Source organism: Lepidothrix coronata, unplaced genomic scaffold (assembly GCF_001604755.1).
Source record: "Lepidothrix coronata isolate B3197 unplaced genomic scaffold, Lepidothrix_coronata-1.0 Scaffold212, whole genome shotgun sequence".
Lineage (NCBI taxonomy): Eukaryota > Metazoa > Chordata > Aves > Passeriformes > Pipridae > Lepidothrix > Lepidothrix coronata.
Window position 1 is genome coordinate 720149 of NW_016690392.1, and position 13557 is coordinate 733705.

Here is a 13557-nt window from a genome sequence, read left to right on the forward strand (position 1 = left end):
CAAAATCCAAGCGGTTGCCGGGGAAAACGTGCATCATTCCGCGGAAGGGGGTGGTGGCAGTGCCAGAGTCAGTGTGGAGTGGGATGTGGCAGAGCCGGACTGGGAGCTGGGGTTTGTGTGAGCTGCCAGCATCACTCCTGGGTTCCAGCAGTGAGGTCCCCACTCCTGGAAGGGGATAGGTTATATGGGGTGAGTGCCATGGTACCCCCATCCCTGGCCATGGTACCCCCATACCTCACCAATCATCCTTCTCCCTTCTCTGCCCCATGGCAGGTTTTTCTTGTTTCCCTTCAAAATCATAATGTCCACTTTTATGGTGGCCAAACAAGAGCACGTGGCTAATTTACGGGTGTTGTATTTAAAGAAGAGAGGAACAAAACCCTCCTCTTCTGCAACATAAACTCAGATCTTCCATTAAAAATTAACCGTGGCCATAAAACCCCCAATGTAGGAGCAAGCAGAGCTCACCCTGTGAGCACTGCTGGGCTGCTGCCCCAAGACAGCACCCTGCCAGTCACCATCCCCTCCTGTCCACTCCAGGATGGCCATGCTGCCCTTCACCCAGCCCCGTTGCCTCCTGCCCGTCTTCCTGGGGTTTTTCCAGGGTGCCCTGCTCCTCTTCTTTGCTCTCTTCGTCACCTTTGATGAGCCCTCAGCGCAGGCAGAGGATGCCAACTTGGTGGCCCACCAGATCTACAGCACCTTTCCCTTCTTCCAGGACATCCAGGTGATGCTGGTGGTGGGGCTGGGGCTCCTGCTGACCTTCCTGCCCCGCTACGGGCTCAGTGCCCTCACCCACAACTTCCTCCTGCTCAACTTCTCCATGCAATGGGCGCTAGTGCTGCAGGGCTTGATCCACCACTTCCACCACGGCCAGGTCCACCTGGATCTCCACAAACTCCTCATCTCTGAGTTCGCTGCCGTGACTGTGCTCATCTCCGTGGGGGCCATCCTGGGGAGGACCAGCCCCTGCCAGCTGCTCGCCATGGCCACCTGTGAGGTCCCCGCCTACCTCGCCAGTGAGTGGGTCATTGTCAACTGTCTGGGTGTCCTGGATGTGGGTGGCACCATCACGATCCACGTCTTCTCCTGCTACTTCGGCCTCGGCGTGTCCAAGGCTCTGTTCTGGGCAGGGCAGAAGCCACTGCACCCCAAGGAGACCCCAACGCCCCGCTCTGACCTCATGTCCCTGGTGGGGATGCTCATCCTCTGGGTTTTCTGGCCCAGCTTTGTGGCTGTCCTCTGCCAACCGGGCGATGCCCAGCACCGTGCCATCCTGAACACCCTCCTAGCCATGAGTGCCAGCGCCATAACCACCATGGTGGCCTCCAGCCTGCTGGAGAGGGACGGCAAGCTCAGCCCCAGCCACCTGCAGAATGGCAGCCTGGCCAGCGGGGTGGCCATCGGCGCAGTGGCCGACATGGCCATGCCACCGGTGGCTGCTCTTGCCCTGGGCAGCCTCTCAGCTGTGACGTGTGTCCTTGGCTTCAGGTTCCTCACCCCACTCCTGGGAAGGAAGCTCGCACTCCAGGACCAGTGTGGCATCCACAACCTCCACGGCTTGCCCGGCATCCTCGGTGCTGCAGCCAGCGCCGTGGCCATCCTGGTGCCACCCAAGGACACCTCCAGGTCCTACATATCCCAGCTGTCCCCCTCTGGGGGCAATGCCACTGAGGTGGTGGGAGAACAGCAGGGGGACGTTGGGGTGAGCAGACAGGCGCTGTGCCAGGCAGCAGGGCTGGCAGTGGCCATCGGGGCCTCACTTGTCACTGGGCTGCTCACCGGTGCCATGCTCCGGCTGCCCTGCCTGGCCCGACCACCCGAGCGGCTCTGCTTCGATGACTCACTGTATTTTAAGTTCCAGGATCAGGATGAGAGCCCGGGCCCAGGCAGCACGACTGAGGAAGGAGCCCTGGCTCTGAAGGAGCATGTTTAGGCACTGGTGAGTGTGCAGCTGCAGGGAGGGCCAGGGAATATCACCAGACCAGATCAGCTGGCAGGAAATGTTGCCGGTTCTTGCTCCTGCCCTGTGCCTAGCTCCAGCCACCAAGGACTCTGGCATAGCTGGGTCAGCATCACAGCACTGGTCCCTCTTCCATCCTCCCACCCTGCAGCTGCGAACCCCCTCCTCTGCTCCAGTCACCCCCAGGACCCACCCATCCCAGGCAGCAGCCAGAGAAACAATCTGCTAAGGGTGTCTCCCCTGGGATGGCTAATAACCTACAACTAATCCAGACAGCCCTGCTGCACGACACTGGCACCAGCTGCTTCACTCTTGGCAGGTAGCATCACCTACAGTGCCCACCCTGACCCTCAGCTCCAGCTCTCACTCTGGACTCTCCTGTCTACTGCAGGCAACACCTGGAGAGGGCTTCCAGCTCAAGCCATGGCTCCAGGCCAGGAACTCAGCATCCCATGCCTGGAGGGTGGAACCACAGCAGCAGGATACAGGGAGATGGGATGAGCTGGCCACAAGCAAAGGATTTAAAAGGGATTTGATAACTTGCACTGGGCAATTCACTCTCCAGGAGAGTTTGCAAAGGGAGGCATCAGCTTTCTTTACCACTGCTGCTGTGATGACGACGCAGCCCAAGCATGGCGAGGAGCCTCAGAGAGATCCAGGATGCAGGAGGCACCCGCAGCCCACAGGACCCTCATCCCACCCCAAAGCAGGAGCTGAGAAAGCTGCGCCAGCATCCCAGGAAGAGCACTGGCCCCATCCCATCCCACCACGGGCAGTGAGCCGCTTCCACCCTGTGGAGGACAAAGCCTGCAGTCCATGGCTGGCATGAGGCAAGCTGGGAGCGCGGGGCCGCATCCTGCCTGGAGAGCAAGGGCTGTGATTCACATCCCCCCTGCCATGAATCACCACTGTCCCTGCGCCCCCACGGACCCCGCTGCTGCTGAGACAATGCAGGCGATGCTCAGGGGCTCACAAGGGGGTCAAGGCCACCAAGGCCCCCAGCACTGTCTGCAGGAGCAAGGGAGCTGTCAGCGCAGTTGGGGGTCCCCAACCCTGAGCGGGTGGGAGAGGGGCTGGATCCCCTCCGCCTGGTGCAGCCCCAGGCAGAGCCAACACCAAGAGGGAGCGAGGCTGGGGAATTCGCCCTCCAATAATCACAAACAGGCTTGGGGGCCCGGGCGTGTTTGGTTAATTGTTAGAATAAAATATTGCCGAGCTCTGACAAAGAAATCCTGCCCCGCAGCCCGGCGCGGCCGAACAATGGGCCCCGGCGCAGGATGCTGCGGGCTGAGCAGTGGGGCCAGGGGCCATGAGGGAAGGAGGCAGCTTGGTCCCCCCAGCTCCCAGCCAAGCCCCAGCAGGCCCCCAGCTTCTTGGCAACTCGGAATGGATGTGCCCCACGATGGTGTTGGGAGCCATCGCGTGCCCACTCGGAGCAGGGACCGGCCGGGCCCCTCGCCACTGCCCGGCTCCCGCTGTGTGTCAAGAGCCTCCAGAGCCAGAACCCGCCCGGGGAGCTGTGATACCATCGGTGCTGGATCGGCCGCATCCAGTCTCCAGGAGAGCTGGTGCTCCTGCTGAGCCCAGCATCCCGGTCCCGCTGGCTGCCCCCATGCCGAGGCCTGCTGGCTCCAATGCCGGCTCTGGCTCCAGCAAGGGGAAGAGGGGGCACAGGGTCAGCAGCACCAGGGGCTGCAGCCACCCTGTTGGGAACCAGCTGTAGAGAGGGATCACATGCACCCACCCTTGCACATGCATGCACACACATGGAACCGCATGCACCCACCCACCCCACACATACACACATGTGCAGACACCACTGCACACACATGTACATGTGTGCACACATAACCACATGCATGTGCCCAGACACACATGCATACACACACATGCACAGACATCCCAGCACTCACACACACATGCACACGCAGCCCCAAGGCTGCAAACCTCTTGCTGTCGGAGGTAGCAGAGCAGGCAGAGCCGCTTTCCAGCATCTCCCAGCCCTTCCCAGCGAGGAAGAGGACGCAGGCTCCCGCCGAGCAGCCCGCGGCACCCAGCAGGGGAGCGGGCAATGGGGGCGCGGGGAGGGAGCACACCCGGAGCTGGGCCTGGGCGCACCCCGCCTCCCGGCTGGCATGTCCTGGCACGGGCACCCCTGCACGCCGCGGCACAATCTGGTCGGCAGATGCTTCAAAACCAGCAACAGGCCCAAGAAATGATGGGGGGGTCAGCACTTTCCCGCTGCCCGGAGGGGCTCAGGCGCTCAGTGACCTATGGCTTGGAGTGCTGGGACCCACCTGGGTCGTGGCACAGCTCCATCAGCCTCACTCCCAGCTATCCCTGCCCCCCAGGACCCGCTGTTCCACCTCTGGGTGTGCTGCCCGGCGCTCCCTGCTCCTCCAAACCAACCGCCCTCCAAAGGATGGAGCAGTCAGATATTCCGCAGAGCCTCCAGCGTTTATCACACTGTAAATCTGGGCTTTCAGCAGCTTCACAATGCTGCAGGGAGATGGGAGAGAACAAAACGCTGCTCTGCTCTGTCAGACACAGCCTGCGTGTGCCAGTGCCCCCAGCGCCGGGGCTGCCAGGGGATGGGCCCCCAGCCCCTCTGACAGAGGGGTGAGGACTGAAGCAGGGGCTATATGTGGGCAAGGGCCCCCCGGACACCAGCCGGGGGGCTGCTGGCACCCCGAGATGGAGATAGCTTGGGTCAGCTGCACTTCGGTGGGACAGCGGTGGTGAGGGGGGCAAAATGTGCCTGTGTGGAACTTCAGCAGCCACTGTCCCTCTGCATGGTCCCCAGGCGTGGTGTCCCTGTGTGGCCCCCTGGCAGAGCTCCCCAGGCACAGTCCCTGGGCACTATACCCCCATGTGGTCCCAAACCATGGTCCCTGGGCACGGTACCCCACTATGATCCCCCAGCACTGTCCTGCAGAACAGTGCCCCAGCCCACTGGGTTCTGCTGCTGCCTCCGAGCTCAGCCCAAAGCTGGGTTGGGATGCAACCCACTGGTGCTGGCAAGAAGTACCAGCCCCCATCCTTGTCCCCATCCCTGTCCCCACAGCCTCCCCCCTCCAACCCCCATCTCCCAGCGGGACCCTGCCATGATTGCAAAACAAGCAGGGAAGGGAGGGAGCCGAGATCGCGCTGCTCACACAGCGCTGGGATGCATCTGGCAAGGCAACCCGCCGGCAGCACAGGGCACGAGGAGAGGGCGTGGGCACGGCCAGCGAGCCCCCCCCGACCCTGTGGGTCCCCCTCAGCTCTAACATGCGTGTGCACCTTTTCTACATCCCTGCAGCCCCCGGGCCGGGCGGGCTCACACAAGGCACACAGGGACCACGGGCAAGGAGGGGGCTGGCAGGGCGCCCAGTGGCTGCCAAGGGGCTGGCACAGCACAGGGGGCTGGGGGGGCCGTGGCGGCAGCTGGAGCCACATCAGAGCGGCCCCCCCGGAGCAGCCGGGAGCGTGTGGTGCTGCCCTCGAAGGAAATGCGCTCACTCCCATGTGCTGCACACTTGGGTTCGCCTCACTGCTATTTTTATTTGACTTTTCAGGGCCTGTTTCCTTTTTCCGGCTGTTTTTGCTGTGATTCCACCATCGCTTCGACCTCGCTTTTTCCCCTCCCTCCCCGTTGCTTCTTCCTTCACTCTTTCCTTCCTTTCCATGCACTCATTCCTGCTGCTGCACCGGGTTCCCGGTTCAGCAGCAGCTGCCTGGGAGGGAAGGGTAGTGAACAGAGGCAGTTACTGCTCTGGTTTATCTGGGAAGGTGCTGACAGGTCACTGGAGGGGGACTTTGCTCCAGCCTTGATAAAGAAAAAGGCTGTGAGTCACCCTGTCCAAAGTCACCGTCCCAATCCTGTTGGTGCTTGAGCTACGTGGTCCTGGTGGGGCCCCCAGCCCCATCCATTGGATATCAAGCATCAATAGGACTATTTTTAGAGAATAAGGGGATGTGGAGGGAGGGTGGTTGGGATAACGGAGGGGGAATAAGAAAGAAATTCAGAATTTAAGCCAGTGCAAAACCTCCTGTGGAGGTAGCAAAAAGGGCAGTGCTCTCTCCCAAGGAGGAGGATGGAGCCGGGAGGAAGGAGCCCAGGCATGATGGGACCAGCCAGGGAGGAGCATGGCACTGGGAGGTCTCTGGCATTGGGATGTGCTGAACTGCAGCTCCCTGGATGGTCCCTGGTGCCAGCCTGCCCCAAGCTGGGCAGATGTCACCCCCTAGGGCCCACGTGCCCTGGAGAGACCCCATAAAGCATCATTCAGAAGTTGCAGCCCCCTGCTCTCATACCCAAACCAGGGTCCCTGTTCTGCCCCATCAAATCAAGGGGTCCTGCCTGCACCACACTACACCCTGGCAATTCTGGTGTGCTCACGGTGGGGAGGGGCCCTCTCTCACCCACACTGGCACTGCAGCCCCTCCAGCTCTTTCTAGCCCAGAGGGAGAGAGGGTGGGCAAGGACCATTGAGAATCCCCTGCCCTCCCCTCCCTAAATCCCTCTCCCCAGCCGGATGTTTGAACCTCACCCAGACTACCCCAGAGAAACGTGCCCCTCTATTCCCTTCAAGGCACATGGGTGGGTGTTCCACTCACCAGCAGCACCCCATTGCTCCCCCCCGGCCACAGCCCTGCCCAGACCGGGGATGGTGACCGAGGCTCTGGTGGGAAAAGAACGGGCAATGCTGGCGTGGCCGTGGGGACACACGGCGTGGGCAGCGCCCGGCTCCGCTCAGCACACACAGCCCACTGCTGCCACCTCGTGTCCTCCAGAGCCGGGCTGGCCCCACTCAGGGCTGGGACAGCATCCACCCGGCTGGAGAGGCACAGGGGCGCACTGTGGGCCCTCCCAGCCGCTGCTCCAGAGGAGAAATGGTCTCCCAGGAAAGCAGTTCCTATTCTCCATCGCCCACACACCAACAGAAGCCCATGGGCCAGGGATGCAGGCACAGAGGGCAGAGGTAAGATGCCACCGTGCCCACCCCTGCTGCAGGCTCCTGCCTGGACATGCACAGCCACGCCCCATGCCCAGACCCTGCACCCTGCCAGCTCCATCCACAGCACAAGAGCCTCTGGATCACCAGATAAAGAACCCTAAGTACTTCTAAGGAAGGAGAGGTTTTATTTCTGGCTTTCCAGAGGCTGTTTGCCACTCAACAGGGCAGCAGGGACCACAAACAGGGTGCTGGCAGAGCATGGTGACAAGGGAGGATGGTCCTCAGCTCACCAAACCCCATATCCCACCATCGCCTCCCTGCTGGGTCACCTGCAGAGCTGAGCAGCCAGGTCCCCCCACAGTGCTGCCTATCCCAAAGGCTGAGCCTTAGTCCTGAACACCAGCACCTGCCTAGGATTTTTCTGTATATCCAAGGACACTGGCACCACCCAGGTTTCCTGAGGTGCCCAGTGATGCACCCCGGCTTCCCTGTCCACTGCAGGTGCCCAGCTGCTCTGTGTGTCCCAGCAGTACCACAGGGACACATGCCCCTCTCCACAGCCCAGCCACCCTCGGAGCCTTGTGGGTGCACTGTAGTCCCCCTTCCAGCAGAGTCCCCAGAGCTGTGTCCCCACATGTCCTCTTTCTGCCCCAAAATGCAACCATTGTCCCCAAGAGAGCAGTAGGTGCTGCAGGCCCAGGAGCGTTGCAGAATCCACACCTCACCTTCTGTATTTAGTGCTTCCCCTTCTTCCCAGTGTTTCTGGTGTTCCAGGTTCCTGCTGCAGCCGTCCCACAGCAGCAAACCAACCTGCCAGCCCCAACCATGGGAGATGGAGCCAGTCCCTGGGCACCACTTGGAACAGGAGGATGAATTCAGCTCGGGCATCTGCCGGTAGCAACGCCGCTGCCCTCAGGGCTGAGTTTGTCCCAGGTTCCCAAACGAGCCACCGGCAGCCGGTGCCGGGGCAGCGCGTCCCTCCCGTGCGTGGCAAGGGCGTCCCTAGGAGTGCCGGGGCGCCTGGTGGGGTGCGTGCAGGGCATAGAGCTTCTCCCAGCAGGTCGCCAGCCTGTCCGCCTTCCTCCCGATCTCCCGCAGCTGCTTCCTCCTGCGGCCGGGTCTCCCGCGCCGGGGCTGTGCCGGGGTGCTGCGCAACGGGGTCTGCGGGCGGTGTGCCGAGGGAGGGAGCAGAAATCCCCCCCACCGTCACACAGACGTTAGTCAGGGGACAAAAGCCACCACATATGGGGTCTGCGTGGGCAGAACTGCAGGCTGAAGTGGCCACGCTCCCCATGGTCACGGCAAGGACATGGTCCCAAGTCTCCAGGGGTCCCCAGGGGTGGTTGTCCCCACCTGAGCCAGCAGTGTTCACCCCACAGCACACCCACAGACACCAAGTGAGGTTTCCAGAGCAGCAACAGCTCCATTCCACAGCAGCAGACACCAGGCAGGGTTGTCCCCAGGGGATGTCCCCAGCAGCGGCAGGAGGACAGTCCCAGCATTGTGCCAGAGCTAGGCAGAGCTGGGAGGCAGGATCTGGTGCCTCATTGCCCTGGGGTTTCCCTGCTGGTTAATGAGCTGCTGGCATTGCCATAGGGATCCTCCTGGATGGGGTTTCCCCAGCAGAGCCCTGGGGATGCCAGGGGAATCCAACCCTCTGGGGATAAATCCCAGTTCCTGCCTATATGTGCCCAGAAGCAAGAGCAGAACTGAGTAAATGCACCCACTGGGTGAGCATCCCAACAGGACAAGGTCTTGTGTTCCTCATCAGCCATGGCATGATGGCACAGGCAAAAAACCCACTTGAGAGCTGGTGGTAAAACACTACCAGCCTGTCCCACACCGCCACAGCTGGACTTGCCTCCGTGGCCAGTCTAAAGCTCACCAGGATGGATGTGCCATCAGCATCCCCCAGCTCCCGGGATGCTGCAGGTAGAGCCTGGAGCCTCCTCATGGGCAGCATGAGAGCACTCAGTGGGGCAGGGTCTGCCCACAGCCCTGGGGAACTGGGGGCCACTGGGGTGGCTGGGAAGGAGAGGGTTCCCACCTTGCTGATTTTCCTGCAGTTCTCCCGGAGCACGAAGTCGGTGTTCTTGGCCACCTTCCAGACCGCCAGCTCCTCATGGCTGTGCAGGGTGCCGGCCCCCACCTCCCTCAGGGACATGCTGATGTTGTAGATGGACAGCAGGATCTTCTGGTCCTGGAGAGGAGAGAGGCACGTGGCCCCGGGCAGGAAGGGGGGTTCTGTGGCTCCCTGGGGGCTCAGCCCACGCCACACCCCAGCCCCAGGTCCCTCAGTGCTCACCTTGTCTGAACGACAAGCCGGCCCAGCCCTCCCGCTCCTGTGCATCGACCCACTCAGGTTTTTCTGGAGAAAAAAAGCAAGAAGATCCAGCACCCCCCAGGATCGGTGCCTCCCACCTGAGGCAAGAATCACCCATTTAAACACAACACCCTCCCCAGTACTGCTGGCAAAGCAGCCAGCTCCGTATTAAGCTTCCAAGCTCATCCCTCCCCACATCCTGCAGCAGGGCTGCATCCAGCTCAGCAGCATTCCCCAGAGCCAGGGCTGGGGACCCAGGCAGACACCTTCCCTCGGCTCACCAGGTTCTGGATCTCATGGAAGATGACGGCGCGGTACTGCTGGAGGATTTTGGCGATGTTGCACCTCCTGCCTCTGCTCAGCACGGCCACGAGCAGGAGCAGCAGAACAGCAGAGGAGAGAGCCCGGGGGAAAATCTGCCAGGGAAGGGCTCAGAGTCAGACAGGGATGAAGGGATGCTCCAGGCTCTGCCTTCAGCTCCTAGTCACAAGCCCCATCAGACCTGTCCCTGAAGACACAGGCTGTGCTGGAGGAGCCTCCACTATCTCCTCCCAGACAAGCCATCCCCACTTGGAGCAAAGCCCTTGGGAAACTACTCCACCTTCAGCCCAGCCCAGCAGCACTGCCCATGGCTCTCTCTGGTGCCACCAGCTAAGTTCTTGGCACAGTGCTATGCCAGGGACCTGTGTCATTCTATGGGACTCATCCCTGAGCTCTCTGTCCCAACAGGGTTCCAGTAGGTCCCCAGTTTGTGGCATTTCAAGGCCAGAACCTCAACCACCAAAACCCAAAGGGAGCAGAGAGGGATGTGTCCTGCTCCTCAGAGAGGAATGGGAGGCAGGAGCTGCCTGGGGCCCACCAGCAACATCGACACCTGTACCCAAATGGATTCAAACAACCTCGGAAGGACATTCCCACACCTCTGCTGCACAGATGGAATTATTACAACACTTTTCCATCTCCCCCACAGCTCTCACTCATCCCAGGCCCAGGTGCCCTCACCACGAGCCAGACAGAAGCAGCACAAGTGCCTGCCCTTGCCAGCACATCCTGGCTGCTGCTGAGCCAGGGGAACCCCAAGCGCTGATACCTGAGCTGGCAGAGGGGCACAGGGAGGGTGGGGATGGACCCTCTGAGAGATGAGTCCCAAGGCTTTGAAAAAAAGCCAGCACAAGCTCAAGTGACCAAGACCAGAGATATCTGAGCAGCCCCGCAGCAGGGGAGAGCATGGGGAGCCCAAAATCTCTGCCAAGAAAGGAGCTCAACAACTCACCACGTCTCCGCATCACTGAGCGATGGCACAGCACTGCGGCCCCAGCCTGGCATTTCTATCATTTCACATTGCTAGGAAAAGCCCCCCCCAAACACAACCCTCTCCAAACAACACCCCCCCCCGTGGTTGTCAGGTCTGGGCAGGCAGAAGGTAGCTCAGCTCCTTCCAAATATGCAACCCCTGCATCGCAGCCAAAGTATGAGCGAGAGGAAGGGGCCGCAGCTCTGCCTGCAGTCAGCACCTGCTGCCCCACGGCACAGCTCAGAGGGTCACTGCCCTCCCCCAGCCACCTCTGGCTCTCAGCTTCACCTTCTGCTCTGAGAAGCCAGAAGGAAGAATTTCCCTCACCGAATTCCAAGCCCAGGCAGAACTCCATCCATCCTGTCCTACAGTGGGAATCTGGAGGGTTTGTAAAACCTGCATCTGTTCCGTGCTCTCCACTTGATGCCAGGCTGGACCTGGCTCCAAAAGGGTGAGAAACCTTTTTCCCACTCTCCCACAGCTCAGCAGGAGTGATTGGATCTTAACATGAGGCACAACCCAACACAGTGCAAGCCTGGGAACCCACGGGCACAGCTGTTACCTCAGAGCACAAGGGCGTGTGAGGAGATGAGCAAATCCATGTGCAACCGGTACAAATCCCACTGGGCTCTTCAGCTTCCTTAATCAGCACACACCTTCCAGCAGAGCCATGTTGGGCTCCATGCAGGGACCAGGAAGGCCAGGGAAGAGCCTCCTTGTGCTGCTGCCTTTGTTCCCTGCAAACCCACTAAGAGATCTTGCTCCAGAGGTGATTCAGCAGAGAGCTGAGGGTATAATCCCTAAGGACACCAAAGGAGAGCGCTGCTTCCATGAGGACACCCTGTCCAAAGTCTAAGGGTTGCTCTCCGGAAGCCTCCTCCACCAGGAAGACAAGGCCACGCAATTTCACCATTTAACTAGGAATGACCCCTGAAGTGGCTTATTAAGCAACTGGGACCCAATTCCAGAAGAAAGCACACCAGCACTCCCAGGCAGCCAAGCCTGGCACTGGGCTCAGACCTCAGCACGGGAGAAAGCACAGTCAGAGCAGCCCACGGAGTAGGTGGGGCAGGAGCTCAGAGGGTTCTATTGGTGTTTCCCACGCCCCACAGAGAGCAGGGAAGCAGCAGTGACAAGTGACAGATACAGGGAGAGACCAAGCTTACAAATCCTGCTCCTGGATTCCCACCTTTCAGGATGGAGAAGTTCAACAGCTGATTTAAGGTTATTCCTTCTCCCTTTGCCCCCATCCTACAGCAAGAAGTTACAGGCAGGTGGCACATCCCTTCCTGGGGGAGACTGGCAGAGAAGGAACAGCCTGGGGAAGCACAGGAGCAGAACAAGCACAGCTAATCTCTTCCTCACTCTAATCCTCCAACAAACATGAGGAGATAAGGGAAATCACCATTATTGATAGAGCAGCTCCTGGTGGCACTCATGCCAGTCCCAGCCAGTGGGGCAATGAGGGGCAATGCCTGCAGCCAGCCTGGGAACCCCACTGGGATCTACAGGTCCTTCCAGCCAGATGGACCCTGACCCCAACACCCTCCTAACCCAAAGAGTCACCACCCAGAGCCACAGCACCTGCTACAGCTTGGGGCAGGGACAGACCCTCTGTGTCCCCCCCTTGGGACCAGCCCCATCCAAGCCCCAACCCAGACAGGTACAAGATCCACTCCAGCCAAATTCAAGCCTCATCCCAGGCACAGCAGGCTGGTCCCAGCTGGGTGAGCCTTCCCAGCCGGATCAGAGCCCCTTCCTCACCACCTCCCAGCTCCATCCTATCGCGACTGTCCCAGCCAGATCCAAGCTCCATCTTGACACAGGCCAGCCCCGTTCCGACTGCTCCAACTCCTTTCCCAGCTCATCTGGCCCCATCCCGACCAGTCCGGACCATTTCCCGGCCGGACCAGCCTCTCTCCCGCTCGGTCCAAGCCCCATCCCAGGAGAATCAGCCAGCTCCCGACAGGTCCCACCCCGGCCGAGCCGACCCCATCCCGGCGGTGCGGGGGACTCCGGTCCAGCGGCAGTGTCTCGGGAAAGGGTGTCCGGGAGAGGAGGAAGGTTCCGGGGAGAAAGGGGGTCCCGGCGCACTCACCATGGAGCCCCGCGGGCGCGGCCCCTGCGGCGGCCCCGGGGAGCGCGGCCCGGCCCCGCGTCCCGCTCCGCCGGGGCCCGCGGTTTGAACTTGGCTCCACGGTGGGAGGGGACGGGACACGGCACCGCCGCCGGCCCAGCCCCGGCCCCCGCGGGGGAGGCATCGCCCCGGCCCCCCCGGGCACCGGCGGAGCGCAGAGAGGAGCGGGTCGTGCCCGGGCTGCGGGGTCGGGTCCTGCTCCCGCTGGGCAGCCGCGCAGGGTGGGAGAGGGTCCCCCTGCCCCCGAGGGGCCGGCAGAGCCAGCACCCCCCGCTCGCACCCACCCGGGGATCCCAACCCACGCGTGTCCCTACCCCGGGCAGGGCTGGGGCTGCATGTTGTGCCGCAAACCACCACAGTTTCGATTTCTGTTGGCGTTGGGGTGATCGTTTCACTCTGGAGTCACAGTCGGCAGCGGGTGAACACTCACAACCGCACCCACCTACAGCAGAAGTGACTCTCCAGAGCGATTCCCCTAAAATAACGAACATGAACGGTGTTCCCCTGCTTCCAGCCAAAGCCCCTCTCCTCCTTCCCCTCTGTATTCACCCAGCCCAGACACAGAAAGTGCCCTGACTCAATTTTGATTGATTTGGGGAAAAAATGATCAGACATCAACAAAGCTCCTCTGAGGTGTGGAACACAGGTGTTTGAGTAAGAGGTAGAACAAATGGTGAATAATCCAGCTCTGCTCAGCTTGCCAGGAACGTTCCTCCCTGGGAAGTGGGACCTACCACGCAGAGCAGCATTCCACCAGGACAGGACCCATATAACTTCTTTATTGAGCTCTTTATAATAGCTAAAATTCATGGGTGCCATAATCCACTCAAAAACCACCAAGACATCTACAAACATAAAAAGGCTCTAAGATTGATGATCTTGATTATGTTTATCTAAAAA

General features: G+C 60.8%; 1 protein-coding gene and 1 pseudogene across 1 annotated transcript; one reads left to right on the forward strand and one right to left on the reverse strand.

The window, feature by feature from the left end:
• The first annotated feature begins 541 nt into the window (after positions 1-541).
• LOC108506290 lies at positions 542-1936 on the forward strand (annotated as a pseudogene).
• A 5212-nt stretch (positions 1937-7148) lies between these two features.
• On the reverse strand, positions 7149-12781 carry LOC108506291. Its single transcript, XM_017833151.1, has 5 exons — positions 12497-12781; positions 9508-9642; positions 9209-9271; positions 8951-9103; positions 7149-8064 (listed from the first exon to the last, which is right to left on the reverse strand). The coding sequence occupies exons 1-5, from the start codon at positions 12779-12781 to the stop codon at positions 7906-7908; spliced, it is 795 nt and encodes a 264-aa protein (XP_017688640.1). The 3' UTR covers positions 7149-7905.
• Positions 12782-13557: the final 776 nt, after the last annotated feature.